The sequence below is a fragment of the Eretmochelys imbricata genome, chromosome 1, assembly GCF_965152235.1.
Source record: "Eretmochelys imbricata isolate rEreImb1 chromosome 1, rEreImb1.hap1, whole genome shotgun sequence".
Lineage (NCBI taxonomy): Eukaryota > Metazoa > Chordata > Testudines > Cheloniidae > Eretmochelys > Eretmochelys imbricata.
Window position 1 is genome coordinate 64,310,571 of NC_135572.1, and position 13,938 is coordinate 64,324,508.

The 13,938-nt window shown below is 39.4% G+C and overlaps 1 protein-coding gene across 2 annotated transcripts in view; it reads left to right on the forward strand.

The window, feature by feature from the left end:
• VWA8 (von Willebrand factor A domain containing 8) overlaps positions 1-13,938 on the forward strand; it is a 289,992-nt gene that overhangs the window by 196,394 nt on the left and 79,660 nt on the right. For both annotated transcript variants that reach the window (XM_077811982.1, XM_077811992.1), the window contains exons 30-34: positions 5,281-5,397; positions 6,422-6,486; positions 6,587-6,712; positions 7,460-7,569; positions 9,799-9,953. In XM_077811982.1, coding sequence (XP_077668108.1) covers positions 5,281-5,397; positions 6,422-6,486; positions 6,587-6,712; positions 7,460-7,569; positions 9,799-9,953 — 573 coding nt within the window. The remainder of the gene's footprint in view (positions 1-5,280; positions 5,398-6,421; positions 6,487-6,586; positions 6,713-7,459; positions 7,570-9,798; positions 9,954-13,938) is intronic.

Genomic DNA, 13,938 nt, shown 5'->3' on the forward strand with positions numbered 1-13,938 from the left:
CCATAGGCCAGAAGGCTTGATAGTATTGCTGGCAAGCCAGTTCAGCCTTAATTTGTTGAATTTGGTATAGTTCAAGTAAAGTTCAGTTAAACTTTCAGAGGGTAGGTGTAATCTAGTGGACAAGGATGACTGTGAGGTTAATAAACAGGAGACCTAGGTTTTATACCTAGCTTTGCAACAGGCTTACTAGGTGGTCCTGGGCAAGTCATTTAATGTCTCTGTGCATCTGTAAAATGGGAATGATGCTATTACTTACCTAAATGAGGCCAAATGTATTGATATTTGTGAGTTGATAAGCATCATAGAAGCGAAAACAAATAGTGAACCAAGCACAGGACTTCTGAGTGCTAATCTGAGCTCTGCCACTGACTGTCGGTGGCCTATGGCAAGTCACTTAACTTTTCTGTTTTGCATCTTCCTTGTGTCTGCAAAAGGAGACTAATAACATACAGAACCAATGTTACAGGGACATTGTGAGGATCAGCTACCACTGGTAAAGTGGTTTGGAGATAGAAAGTGCTATAATAAATACCAGGTATCTTTATGTAAACCAGATCTCCAGTTATGAGTATTGCAAAAGAAGGGCCCAAAAATGCTAAAATCTTAAAGGAAACAAAAACCACTTTAAAAATAAAATAAAATCTCTGCTTCCCCTTTTGTTATTTTTGTTTTTAAAATACCCCAGTACTTAGTATCACAAAGTAGTGACTTTCCAAATAGCTGTTTTAATAAAACATTTTTAGATGAACATTTATGATTCAATTATAAAACGCTTAAATAGATAATTATAGTGGAAAGGATGAGACAACCATATCTATGGCTGTGCAGACAAACTGCTGCTATTTATTTTTTCTCATATAATGTCCATCTGGATTGAGCATTGCACTAAAATAAAAGTTCTTAATTTCTTCCTCCTTTCTTAAATAAAATGTTACTAAAGTGTACTTTTTGGGGGCTTTAACTTAATTGCATATTTGTAGGGATTACCAACTTTTAAGCTACTCCCACATTTCCTTGGGAGAGGGATGGGAGACTCTCATTCTACTGAATGGCTTGAGGACCAGGACCTCAGTGGTGAGCGTGGCCCTTTTTTAATCTCTCCTATGTCAAATGCTTCAGTTGGTAATTTAGGAGGGCTTCCCCTTTATCAGCTGACTCTTGGTGGTAGATCCATAATGGCTCTCGTGGGGGAAGGAGTTCAGAGTGCTCAGCAGAGGCCTTCAGCTCTTCAGGGAAATAGCGTGGTGGTGGTGTTCCTTGCCACCACACTAAACTGCAGGGTACTCTCCCACTCACAGACCAAGTGTTTCCCCTCTGAATGCACCCAATGCCGCTGGCCAGTCTGAATGGTAACAGGTAGATAGCGGGTAAGTTTTGTGGAGTTGAGTGTGTGAAGCAAACCACATGCAAATTATTTAATTAGATTATTTGCATATTTAGAACCAATGTATCTGTAACAATAAACTTCTGTTTTAGAAAAAATTGTGTGGATTTAGTACTGGTAAAAAGCATTGATTCAGCATCCTAGTAAATGAAGTTCCTGTTATCAGCAGGACAGGCTGTCCACACACAGTGCCCTGCCAGCATACTTTCATCTTTATCTGGAGGATGTGGTGGAAGAAACTTGCTCTATGAGTAGCAGGGGTAGTTCAATCTCTGTGGCCCATGAGGTTTTTGACCCCTCTGCTGAGTCTGCCAACTAGTGCAGAGTATAGTGTGAGTTTGTGACATTGGAACTGAAACTGAAACTCACCAAACTCATCACATAATGGGGGGCCACCAAACATCCATTAGGTGGGAACAGTTTTTAATCCATAGTAATCTGGTCTGGATTAAAATTGGTGATCTACAGGTTGGAGGGTTTGCAGCCCATAAGCAATGCTCTGAGGCATCCAGTCCCCCGGTAAGATCTGATGCTACACCTTCATGAATGAGATTTGTTTTCTTGAAAGATACACAGATTAAATCAAGTTCTGACCTTTTTGGATCTTGCACAAGGTGAGGACTTCGACTCTGTTGACACAGAGACCAAATCTCCCACACATTGTTCTGTACTTCCATCCCATATTGTTCTTAAAGGGACAGCTCCCATTAACTGAAATGTAAACTGTAGAAATACAACAATAAAATTGATATTAACCCATCATAATAATTTACTCTTAAATATAACATTTTGCCATATAAAAGCATTTTAACAGCTAGAAATATTCCAAGGTTCTCACACTATATTTTACAAACAATAAGTGTTATATAAAAGCTCATTAAGGACTTGTCTACATAGTGGAGTAATGCACTCTACAGGGGTGTGATTCCTAAAGCACACAAAAGGGTTGTACATTAATTGGTCCGTGCAGACCCTGCTGGTAGGAACTAAAAGTTCCTGTAGAGTGCATTACCGCACAGTGTAGACAAACCCTAAGTGTGTATAAATATCCACAGTTTGGGAAAAAACGGTGTTCTGTTTGCTACAGTGAACCTTGCCTCCGCCTCCTTTTGTGTATGCATTGTGGTTGTTACATGGTCATATACTGTTTTTTTTCCCAGCTCAGAGTTCAGCAGAGTTGGAACCCAGGACCTTCAAATCCACTACACAGACTTCTTGCACTTACTTTCTCTACCTCTGTTTTACGGATATACAGTGACAGGGCTGCTAAATGTGTCAGTGTCACCTGAGATGTGCAGGTCTGCAGGTAGCAGTGCTAGGAGAAGCTGCCTGTGGAAGGGAGGCATTGGGAGCACACACTGTAGGGAGCAGTTTACTTTGCAAGGCCCAAAAGCCAGGAGGAAAGTCTCATCTATAACTGAAAGGGGAGGAATATTTCAATTTGTTGCATATATGTGTTTCCAGGGGGTGGGGCATATAAGACAAGAGAGGAAGAAACTGTGTGTGTGAGCATGGCTGCGTTTGAGAGGAGGCATATAAGAGGGAGAAACTGGGAATGGAGTTAAGTACCAAGGGACAGGAAATTTTGTTGCAAGAAAGATGGTTAAAAAGGAGGAAGTAAGTTAAAGTTAAATATTTATATTATTATTTTTATCTGTGGCCGCTCCCCCCTACTCCCCACTATGCCGACAAGAATTGAGCACAGCTTCTCCACTTGGCAGTGAAATCACAGCCCACTTTGGTTTAAGGACTTTTAAGAGGAAAATCCTAACTAAAATAAAAGCAGCAGTAAGGAAAGGAAAACTGCAGTCACTAAAAATAAAAGAACGCCACTCACAAGGCTGGATATTACATCTGTCCAAAGTTTGGAATTCCAGACATCAGGGTCATGAGGTCACTCAAAGGTTACTTTTCTCCCAGTTGAGAACAAACATAATGGAACTGCACATCACCATCTTTTCCCATCCCACTTGAAGGATTGCCAGAACTGCAGTTGGATGTGTTCACAAGTGACGCAAAATTCTATTATTAAACACAGACAGAATATGCCATCGGTCACTTAGCACAGAAGGAAACCATTAACATCAAAAGGGGTGGAGTAGAGAAGCTTTTTATATTACGAACTACACCTATAAACTTAATGCTAAGTAGCAGAACATAACTGATTCATATGGGGATTTTTGTTTCTTGGAAGGCTAATGCATTTCTTCAGGTCAGCTATGCTGATGCAGAAGTATATAAATACAATATGGCAGAAAACCAAAATCCAAAACAAACCCTCTCCAGGGCCACATTTCTATAATTTGGGTTGGAATACGTGAGCATTTAACAAATTCTTCTTTTATTAGAAGAGTTGAGCTGCAGCTGAATTTTCCAAATGCTACAAATGTCATGATAATATTTTAAATGTTTTACCATATTTAGCTACAGTAAGCTCTCATTAAAAATGAAAAGTTCATTGCTCTAAAATAACCTGCAAAAATAACCTACAGATTGAGTTAGTACGTATTTTATTTAGGAGAATCTTACGGACTTCACCTTTTTAATTCTTTGTCATTCAATGTGTATTACTTCAGATGTTAGACACACATACAGTTGACTTTTAATATGTCCTTAAAAAAAACCTTGAAGGAACGTAGCGTTTCACTGAATGACAAAGATTTAGATCCAAGACATTAATGAAGTAATGAAATACAAGACTTAATTAGCTTATTCTTTTGTAGCTTTTAAAATTTAATTTAGAGCAGTTAAGGTTGGCTGTGTGTGATCATTTTCTCGAGTCCTTAAAAGTTTAATGCCTTAGGAACAACTTTAGAATGTTTTAAAAAGAAATATTTAAAGTGATGCTACAGGGGTCACGCAATAAGATCAAATTTTAGCTTAACCTTTTTCCATATAGTAGTTTTTCAACTTCCATATACTTTAAATATTTGGGGGGCTGTCAAGGTTCCTCCCCCACTCTGAACTCTAGGGTACAGATGTGGGGACCTGCATGAAAAACCTCCTAAGCTTATCTTTACCAGCTTAGGTCAAAACTTCCCCAAGGTACAAAATATTCCACCCGTTGTCCTTGGATTGGCCGCTACCACCACCAAACTAATACTGGTTACTGGGGAAGAGCTGTTTGGACGTGTCTTTCCCCCCAAAATACTTCCCAAAACCTTGCACCCCACTTCCTGGACAAGGTTTGGTAAAAAGACTCCCCAATGGAGTCTTAGAACTTTTAATAAGTAATCTAGCTAGGTATGTGTTAGATTATGATTTCTTTAAATGGCTGAGAAAAGAATTGTGCTGAATAGAATAACTACTTCTGTCTGTGTATTTTTTTTTTTTATTTCAAAGGGGTTTACCCTTCCATTTATATTTATGACAGGGGCCCAGGGGTTCTGTTTTTCTAGCATAATGTTAAGGAAACACACAAGAGTTGCAGCAAATCTTTTAGCAAGATAGAAGAAGCAAAGCTGGTAAGACTTTTCTGTGTAGTTGACTGCAAATGGCTGCTGCAGATGATTTAAGCCTTAACTGCATAAATCATGGTAGGCCACTGTAAATTAACATTAGACTTACATAATTCCCTGTAAACAAACAAATTTGATTTTTTCAGCATGAATAAAACATTATAGAACTTTAAATAGGACCATTCATCTGGACCAACCATTGTCAGTTAAGTTGTACCTTTGCCTTACTTCATCAGTTCTGCACTGAGATCAGATTTACTAGACCAGAGGATCCAGTCTGCAATTTTCCAGCAAAGTAAAATCTAATTCATACTTTTGAAATTAAATTTCCTTGTGATATTAGTTGGCTTCAATTGCAAAGAACAAATACACTTCATGTAGACCTGTTGCTGTAAGCTTTAAGAAGACTGGGCGTAATACTCTCTTTTCTGTTTACAGAGTAATGTTGTCTTGTTGCTGGATACGAAAACTGGTGCCATGCATAGACTTTTACTCTCACCAGATACCCAAGAAGTGCCAAAGAGAGCATCCTGGTGGGGCAACAAGGAGGAGCCGGTGAGGAACAGCAACTTCCTGGCTAGACTATAGCAAACATATCAGAGCTCAGTATTACCGACATGATAGCAGGATACCTTCCTTTCTATCTTTTATGGAACAAACAGATTGTGTACTGTTTTTTATACATATATATATATTCTGCTGGTACAAAACTGAGAATTATATATATATATATATATATATATATTGAATTCTCAGTTTTGTACCAGCAGAATATATCATTGTTACAGAATAGAAGGGCAATAAATAAGGGATAAGAATATGAGAACATAAGAATGGCCATACTGGGTCAGACCAAACGTCCATCCAGTCCAGTATCCTGTCTACCGACCGTGGCCAATGCCAGGTGCCCCAGAGGGAGTGAACCTAACAGGTAATGATCAAGGGATCTGTCTCCTGCCATCCATCTCCACTCTCTGACAAGCAGAGGCTAGGGACACCATTCCTTACCCATCCTGGCTAATAGCCATTAATGGACTTAACCTCCATGAATTTATCTAGTTCTCTTTTAAACCCTGTTATAGTGCTCGCCTTCACAACCTCCTCAGGATGCTGTCTAGGGATATGTAATTTTTACAATAAAACCCTTTCAGATATTTTGCTAAGAGTTACAAAACATTTTGTTACAAGCTGTTGTGGTTCTGTTGAGCCCAGAGCAGAGTGAGCTGTAATTCATTTTACTCTGATGCAATTTTATGAATTTGGAGTAGGTGGAAAGGTGCTTTGAGATGCAGTTATCATAGTGAATTACTTAGTTAAAGAAAAACTAGCAAATTTGGTATGATTTCCGTGATTGCTGCTTGATTCTCAGCACTCTTAAAAATCAGGCCACCTATTTATGTGCCTAAATGTGGGTTTAGAAACCTAACTTTAGGCACATTTTTTTGATCATCTTGGCCAAATATTTTTGTTTCTGACCTTTCTAAACAGTAAAAAGCATAACTATAAATGTAAGGAGTCAGGGTAAACTACTGGGGACTGACCTGGCAAATTGTAATTGATGTGTAATGCATTTTTTTAGATCAGTCACAAAATGTGCAGAGAGTTTTCGCATAAAAACTGGCTGGTGTTCTACAAAGAAGAAGGGTGAGAGTTAACTATAAATTACATTGCTTTTATTTAAAAAAATAGATTTGTCGCGTACATTCTCTGCTTCATAATTGTTTTCTTGGTTTACATTTCACAGAAACCACCTTATTGTGCTGGATGTACTGGAGGGTCGAACTCATACCATCTCACTACCTATCAATCTCAAATCCATTTTCCTAGTGGCTGAAGACCGTTGGCTCTTGGTGGAAAGCAAAACAAATCAGTAAGTTAACCAATTCATTATTTGTTTGATAGTGTCTAGGAGCCCAAGTCATGGATCAGGATCCCCTGTGCTAAGAGCTATACAAATATAGAACAAATAGAGATATTTGGCAATATTTGCAGCTGCACACCAATATTTGTGTGCATCTAACCTACCTGCACAAATGCCTGATGTGTACACACAAATCTACTGATTTCATTTGTGTCTGTGGTTAGGTGCCTACAGTCAGATTTCTTAGAGGTGCAGATTTCCCCGTGCCCAAATTGCACTTGTGAATCCAGAGTGGTGAGTGTGCAAGATGAGCCTATGTAAAATTGCACCACTGAAAATCTAGACCAAATTTGGCTATGTCCACATTCATACCACATTTTACACAGCCTGTATAAATTAGGTCCTTGCAAATATTAGTGTGCCTAACTGAAAATCTAGCTCATTAGTCTACTTTCCCAGTTAATTTGATTCATAGTGTAATGGAACAAACAGTACTCCATTTTCCTGTTTCTGTTTAACCTCACAGTAAATAAAAGTGTAAAAATAGTTACCGAAAGCAAATCTGCCTCTCTGTGGTTTACTTTCTCGACCTGTAAACTAGAGAATAAATGCTTACCTACCTCATAGATGTGTTGTGAGGCTTAATTTAAGTAAAACATGTTGAGATCCTTGTTATATAAGTATAAAGTATTTTTACTATTTAATACATAAATGCTCTTGTTACACCATTTTTTAATAAGTCAGCATTGTTTACAGGAAATTTCTTTTAACCAAGCCAGCGCATACGGTATCTGAAGAAAGTGGAGTTTGCCAGCTGCATGCATTGAATGAAGACCCAGTTGACAAGGGTTTTGGTTTAACAACAGGTACTCAGTGTAAACCTGTGTCATTCTGTTTTTTTTATCAGCTCTGTGTTTGTACAAACAACATTCTGGTACTTTAGATGTTTGAGTAATTTTGTGTCTGATTCTTTTCCTGTAGTGTGGTGTTCATACCACTGTTTCAAAAAAGATGGCAAAGTTCTGTACGTGGGCTTGGAATTGTTTGAATAAAATGCCTTAGAAATTTTGAGAACTATACACACGCACACACACAAACATCTATTATAGGGGGCGCTGGTAACAGCCCCTTTATTTAGACTGTCTTATCACTTTCCATTATAAGTGATTCTTGCAACCTTTCATTTGAGGAGATCTCACACCTCCATTGTTTGTAGCAGACTTTGATATTCAGGAGGAAGAACCCTTTAGGTTTCTGAAGTTCCTTTTCTATATCCCATGAAATTCCATTTAGATTTGAATGAGATATTGAGTTAAAACATGCCGTTTTCCTTCTCTCACTAGTATTCCTCAGAAAAATGTTGCCAGCATACCACAATTATTGAACACTGTCTGTAGAGGCAGGTTTGTAACAAATTGATAAATTAAACAGTAATAAGGCATAAGGACCAGATGTTATTCACCCAAGAGTTCTGAAGGAACTCAAATATGAAATTGCAGAACTACTAACTCTGGTATGTAACCTATTGCTTAAATCAACCTCTGTACCAGATGATTGGTGGATAGCTAATGTAATGCCAATTATTAAAAAAGGCTCCAGAGGAGATTCTGGCAATTACAGATTGGTAAGCCTAGCTTCACTATCAGGCAAATTGGTTGAAACTATATTAAAGGACAGAATTATCAGACACAGAGATGAACACAATATGTTGGGGAAGGGTCAGTACGGCTGTTGCAAAAAGAAATTGTGCCTCACTAATCCATTAGAATTTTTTAATAGGGAGGAGAGTCAACAATTATGTGAACAAGGATGATCCAGTAGGATTTAGTGTACTTGGATGTTCAAAAAGCCTTTCACAAGGTCCTTCACCAAAGGCTGTTAAACAAAGTAAGGAGTCATGGGATAAAAGGGAAGGTCCTCTAATGGTTTAGTAACTGGTTAAAAAATAAGAAACAAAGGAAATGAGGTCAGTGGAGAGAGAGGTAAATAGCGAGGTCCCCATGGATCTGAACTGTGTCCCGTGCTGTTCAGTATATTCATAAATGATCTGGAAAGGGGGGTGAATAGTGAGGTGGCAAAGTTTGCAGAGGATACAGAATTACTCAAGATAGCTAAGTCCAGAGCTGACTGGGAAGAATTACAAAGGGTTCTCACAAAACTGGGTGACTGGGCAACAAAATGGCAGATGAAACTCAATGTGGATAAATGCAAAGTAATTGGAAAACATAATCCCAACTGTGCATATAAAATGATGGGGTCTAAGTTGTCTGTGACTACTCAAGAAAGAGATCTTGGAGTCATTATGGATAGTTCTCTGAAAACATCTGCTCAATCTGCAGCAGCAGTCAAAAACCTAACGGAATGTTAGGAACCATTAGGAAAGGGATAGATAATAAGACAGAAAATAACATAATGCCACTGTATAAATCCATTGTATGCCCACATCTTGAATACTTGTGTGCCGTTCTGGTTGCCACATCTCAAAAAAGTTACAATAGAATTGGAAGAAGTACCGAGAAGAGCAGCAGATGGGTAAATACTGGGTGCCAGAGTTTTCCCAGGGGCAAGAGAGATCTTCATGAGGCTGGGCATCCCCCTGACCAGTCCCCAGACCCACCACCTGCAACCGGCAACCCATCCCCCACATCAAAAAAAGCCTGCTGTTGCTGCCAGCTAACACGGTGATTCCTGTCGTCCTAGTAGCATCCATCTCTGCTGCAGTGCGAAATGTTCCCGGTTGAAACCATGCTGATGATTCACGATTGGGTGGGGGGATTGTTCCTGTTGTACATAGTAGAATTTGATTATGCTTTTTCCTTAAAAGAAAAAAAATCCGTAAAAATCTAGGAAATTGGCAGAATTAAGGCTTTCCTAACTTTTGAGTGCTCAATTTTGCAACCTAAATAATGTTAATTTAACGTCATTTTTTGTATGTAATACAATATTAGCATAAACAGATCTTTACTCCTTTTCTTCATTTTATTTCTGTTGAATTATGATAAGAATAGTAGTAATTAGCGCTCAGTGCTTATAAAGATAATTGGTTCCTCTTGCTTATTTGGATTTAATGCTTATCATTTGATTCCCCGCTTTAGCATCTGATTTGTGTGTGCCGCACACAGTTTCAAGTGACCAACTATCTTCAGAGAACCTAAGCATAGCTGTGGGACAGAAGATCAGCTCTCCCAACAGGATTCTCTTGGATGTGCATAATTATGCCACTATTGTTGTTGGCTTCCCAGAACTTATGGTAAAACCAGTATTATTAAATTGTAAAATAATGATCATTACATTTATTTCATAACCAGTTCATCTAAATAGTTAATAACCTAATTATTTGCAAGAGGTAGTGAATAATGAGGTAATAAAATTTGCAGAATATGCAATGTTTGTTAACATAGTCAAGTGTAGAGAGATTTCTGGAGCACTTGACAGTGATAGGAAATTGGGTGACACAAGGCAGATGAATTCAATGGAGATAAGTTTCATGCACTACTCATGGAAGAACAGTCTTACTCCTCATACACATGGAAAAGTTTTAAATTAAATGTAACTACTCAAGAAAATGACATAATTATGGACAATTCTCTGTGAACATCTACTCAGTACGCAACAGCAAACAAGACAGTATATGAGATGCCAAGCTGTATTTAAAAAAAAAAAAAGAAGTCTAGAGAATACTACAGAAAAATACTATCATGCCATTGGCTGAATACTATCATGCCATTGGCCACCCTGTTTCAGAAATCTTATAGCAGAAATAGAAAAGATCCAGAAAGGGAAATGAAAATGATTAGAGGAATAATGAGAGGTTTCAGAGTAGCAGCTGTGTTATTCTGTATCCGCAAAAAGAACAGGAGTACTTGTGGCACCTTGGAGACTAACAAATTTATTAGAGCATAAGCTTTCGTGAGCTACAGCTCACTTCATCGGATGCATAGGATGGAACATATAGTAAGATATATACACATACAGATAAGTTGGAAGTTACCATACAAACTGTGAGAGGCTAATTAGTTAAGATAAGCTATTATCAGCAGGAGAAAAAAAACTTTTGTTGTGATAATCAAAATGGCCCATTTAGACAGTTGACAAGAAGGTAACTTAACTTAAGGCAATAGATTCAATATGTTGTGACAGAGTCGGGCCAGATGGCTACAGGAGAGTAATAGAAGGCAGATATATTAGCCCCAGGTTAAGTAGGTCCCTTTCCCCTGGGTAAGGGAACAGGGAAGGTTCCAGAACAATCAGGAACCTTCTGGAGACAATTAAGACAGACAGGCTAATTAGAACACCTGCATCCAATCAAGAAGCTGCTAGAATCAATTAAGGCAGGCTAATCAGGGCATCTGGATTTAAAAAGGAGCTCACTTCAGTTTGTGGTGTGCATGTAAGGAGCTGGGAGCAAGAGGCGCTAGGAGCTGAGAGTGAGAACGCAGGCTGTTGGAGGACTGAGGTGTACAAGCATTATCAGACACCAGGAGGAAGGTCCTATGGTGAGGATAAAGAAGGTGTTGGGAGTAGGCCATGGGGAAGTAGCCCAGGGAGTTGTAGCTGTCGCACAGCTGTTCCAGGAGGCACTCTAGACAGCTGCATTCCACAGGGCCCTGGGCTGGAACCCGGAGTATAGGGCGGGCCAGGGTTCCCTCCAACCTCCCAACTCCTGGTCAGACACACGAGCAGTTGACCTGGACTGTGGGTTCATGAAAACGGCCAAACTGAGGGCTGCTGTGAAGCTCCAAGGCGAGCAAATCCGCCAATAAGCGCAAGACCCACCAAGGTAGAGGAGGAACTTTGTCACAATGTGTAATGACCCAGCCACTCCCAGTCTCTATTCAAACTCAACTTAATGGTATCTAGTTTGCATATTAATTCAAGCTCAGCAGTTTCTCATTGGAGTCTGTTTTTGAAGCTTTTCTGTTGCAAAATTGCCACCCTTAAATCTTTTACTGAGTGGCCACAGAGGTTGAAGTGTTCTCCTACCAGTTTTTCAGTGTTATGATTCCTGATGTCAGATTTGTGTCCATTTATTCTTTTGCGTAGAGACTGTCCGGTTTGGCCAATGTACATGGCAGAGGGCCATTGCTGGCACATGATGACAGATATCACATCGGTAGATGTGCAGGTGAACGAGCACCTAATGGCATGGCTAATGTGATTAGGTCCTATGATGGTATCACTTGAATAAATATGTGGGCAGAGCTGGCATCGGGTTTTGTTGCAAGGATAGGTTCCTGGGTTAGTGTTTTTGTTGTGTGGTGTGTGGTTGCTGGTTAGTATTTGCTTCAGGTTTGGGGGCTGTCTGTAAGCGAGGACTGGTCTGTCTCCCAAGATCTATGAGAGTGAGGGATCATTTTTCAGGGTAGGTTGTAAATCTTTGATGATGCGCTGGAGAGGTTTTAGTTGGGTGACAGCTAGTGGCGTTCTGTTATTTTCTTTTGGGCCTGTTTCTGTTGGGCCTGTCCTGTAGTAGATGACTTCTGGGTACTCTTCTGGCTCTGTCAATCTGTTTTTTCCCTTTAGCAGGTGGGTATTGTAGTTTTAAGAATGCTTGATAGAGATCTTGTAGGTGTTTGTCTCTGTCTGAGGGATTGGAGCAAATGTGACTGTATCTTAGAGCTTGGCTGTAGATAATGGATCGTGTGGTGTGTCGTGGATGGAAGCTGGAGGCATGTAGGTCAGTACAGCGGTCAGTAGGTTTCCAGTATAGGGTGGTGGTTATGTGACCATCGCTTATTAGCACAGTAGTGTCCAGGAAATGGACCGCTTGTGTGGATTGGTCTAGGCTGTGGTTGATGGTGGGATGGAAATTGTTGAAATCATGGTGGAATTCCTCAAGGGCTTCTTTTCCATGGGTCCAGATGATGAAGATGTCATCTATGTAGCGCAACTAGAGTAGCAGTGTTAGGGGACGAGAGCTAAGGAAGCGTTGTTCTAAGTCAGCCATAAAAATGTTGTTATACTGTGGGGCCATGCGGGTACCCATAGCAGTGCTGCTGACTTGAAGGTATATATTGTCCCCAAATGTGAAATAGTTGTGGGTGAGGCATATGTGGGGGGAGTATATCAATTAGGGATGTAGCACAGAATGAAGATGAACAAGAGGGACATGACAGGTGTATATTTGGTATTAAGAAGGTTTTTAGGATAATTCTATTTGCTACCTAATAATAAAAGGACAAGGGGACACCTGTTGGAATTAAAAGTCATCAGATTTACAATTGATAAAAGGAAATACTTTTTGACATAGCACATAACGTTAACCCATTGAACTCACTGCCGTAGCACTTGAAGGTACAGAGCTTACTAAAATTGAAACAAGACGTTTCTAAGAATAATTACAATATCAGCCACAGTTACACTGGCTAGGCCTGATTGCATAAGACAACCACTACTTCCCTTGGATTAGAAAGAAATGTTAGTCAGTATTACTGAATAGCTTTCCAACATGGGGTTTTAGTACATTTTATGAAGCCACTCATACTTGCCAAGATCAGAGACAGGATACATGACTATAAGGACTATTAGTCTAATGTTTTTCTGGTCATATAATATGTCAGGGTAAATAAGAGAATGAAACCATTAGCTGGCATTAGAAAAAATCTAGCTAGTATTCTGAAATCTAAAATAGATTAGGAAAAAAGCAGGTAAACCTCCCTCTATACTTTTACCGGATAGTATTTCAGTTTGATCTGATTTATATTTCAAATACTATATAATTAGACTAGGTTTAGTTTTCCATGTGTATATTATACATTTGTTTTAACTATGTTCTTGAATGTTGGGAAATAGACATTAAATAGTTTTATACGTAATACAGACCTAATGGCTTTTGCCAGTATCACATGGTTGGGGAAACAGTTTGTAAATAAACCCCTTTATATAGATTGGTTACAGATCAAATTGTTGAAACCTTTTCTCTTCCTAGTTGAATGGCCCGAGGGCGTAAAAATCTTTTGTGGCGTCATCTTTAATAATGGAAGTGCTTTTATTGAAAAGGCTTTAGAGAGTCAACTCTGATGTCCACAGCAGCCTGACCTCTCCTAAACAAGACTTGTGTGCTTTTGGCCTCTTGCTTGTCGTGGGCAGGTAGCATATGTAGGCGTGCAGTGCAAGCAACTCACAGCCGTCAGAGACAGGGATCAGGCTCTTGAGGCCACAGTGGCTGAACTGGAGGAGCATAGAGAGACAGGGAGGTACATAGAAGAGACTGTTCGGGACATAGTAGAGTTAGA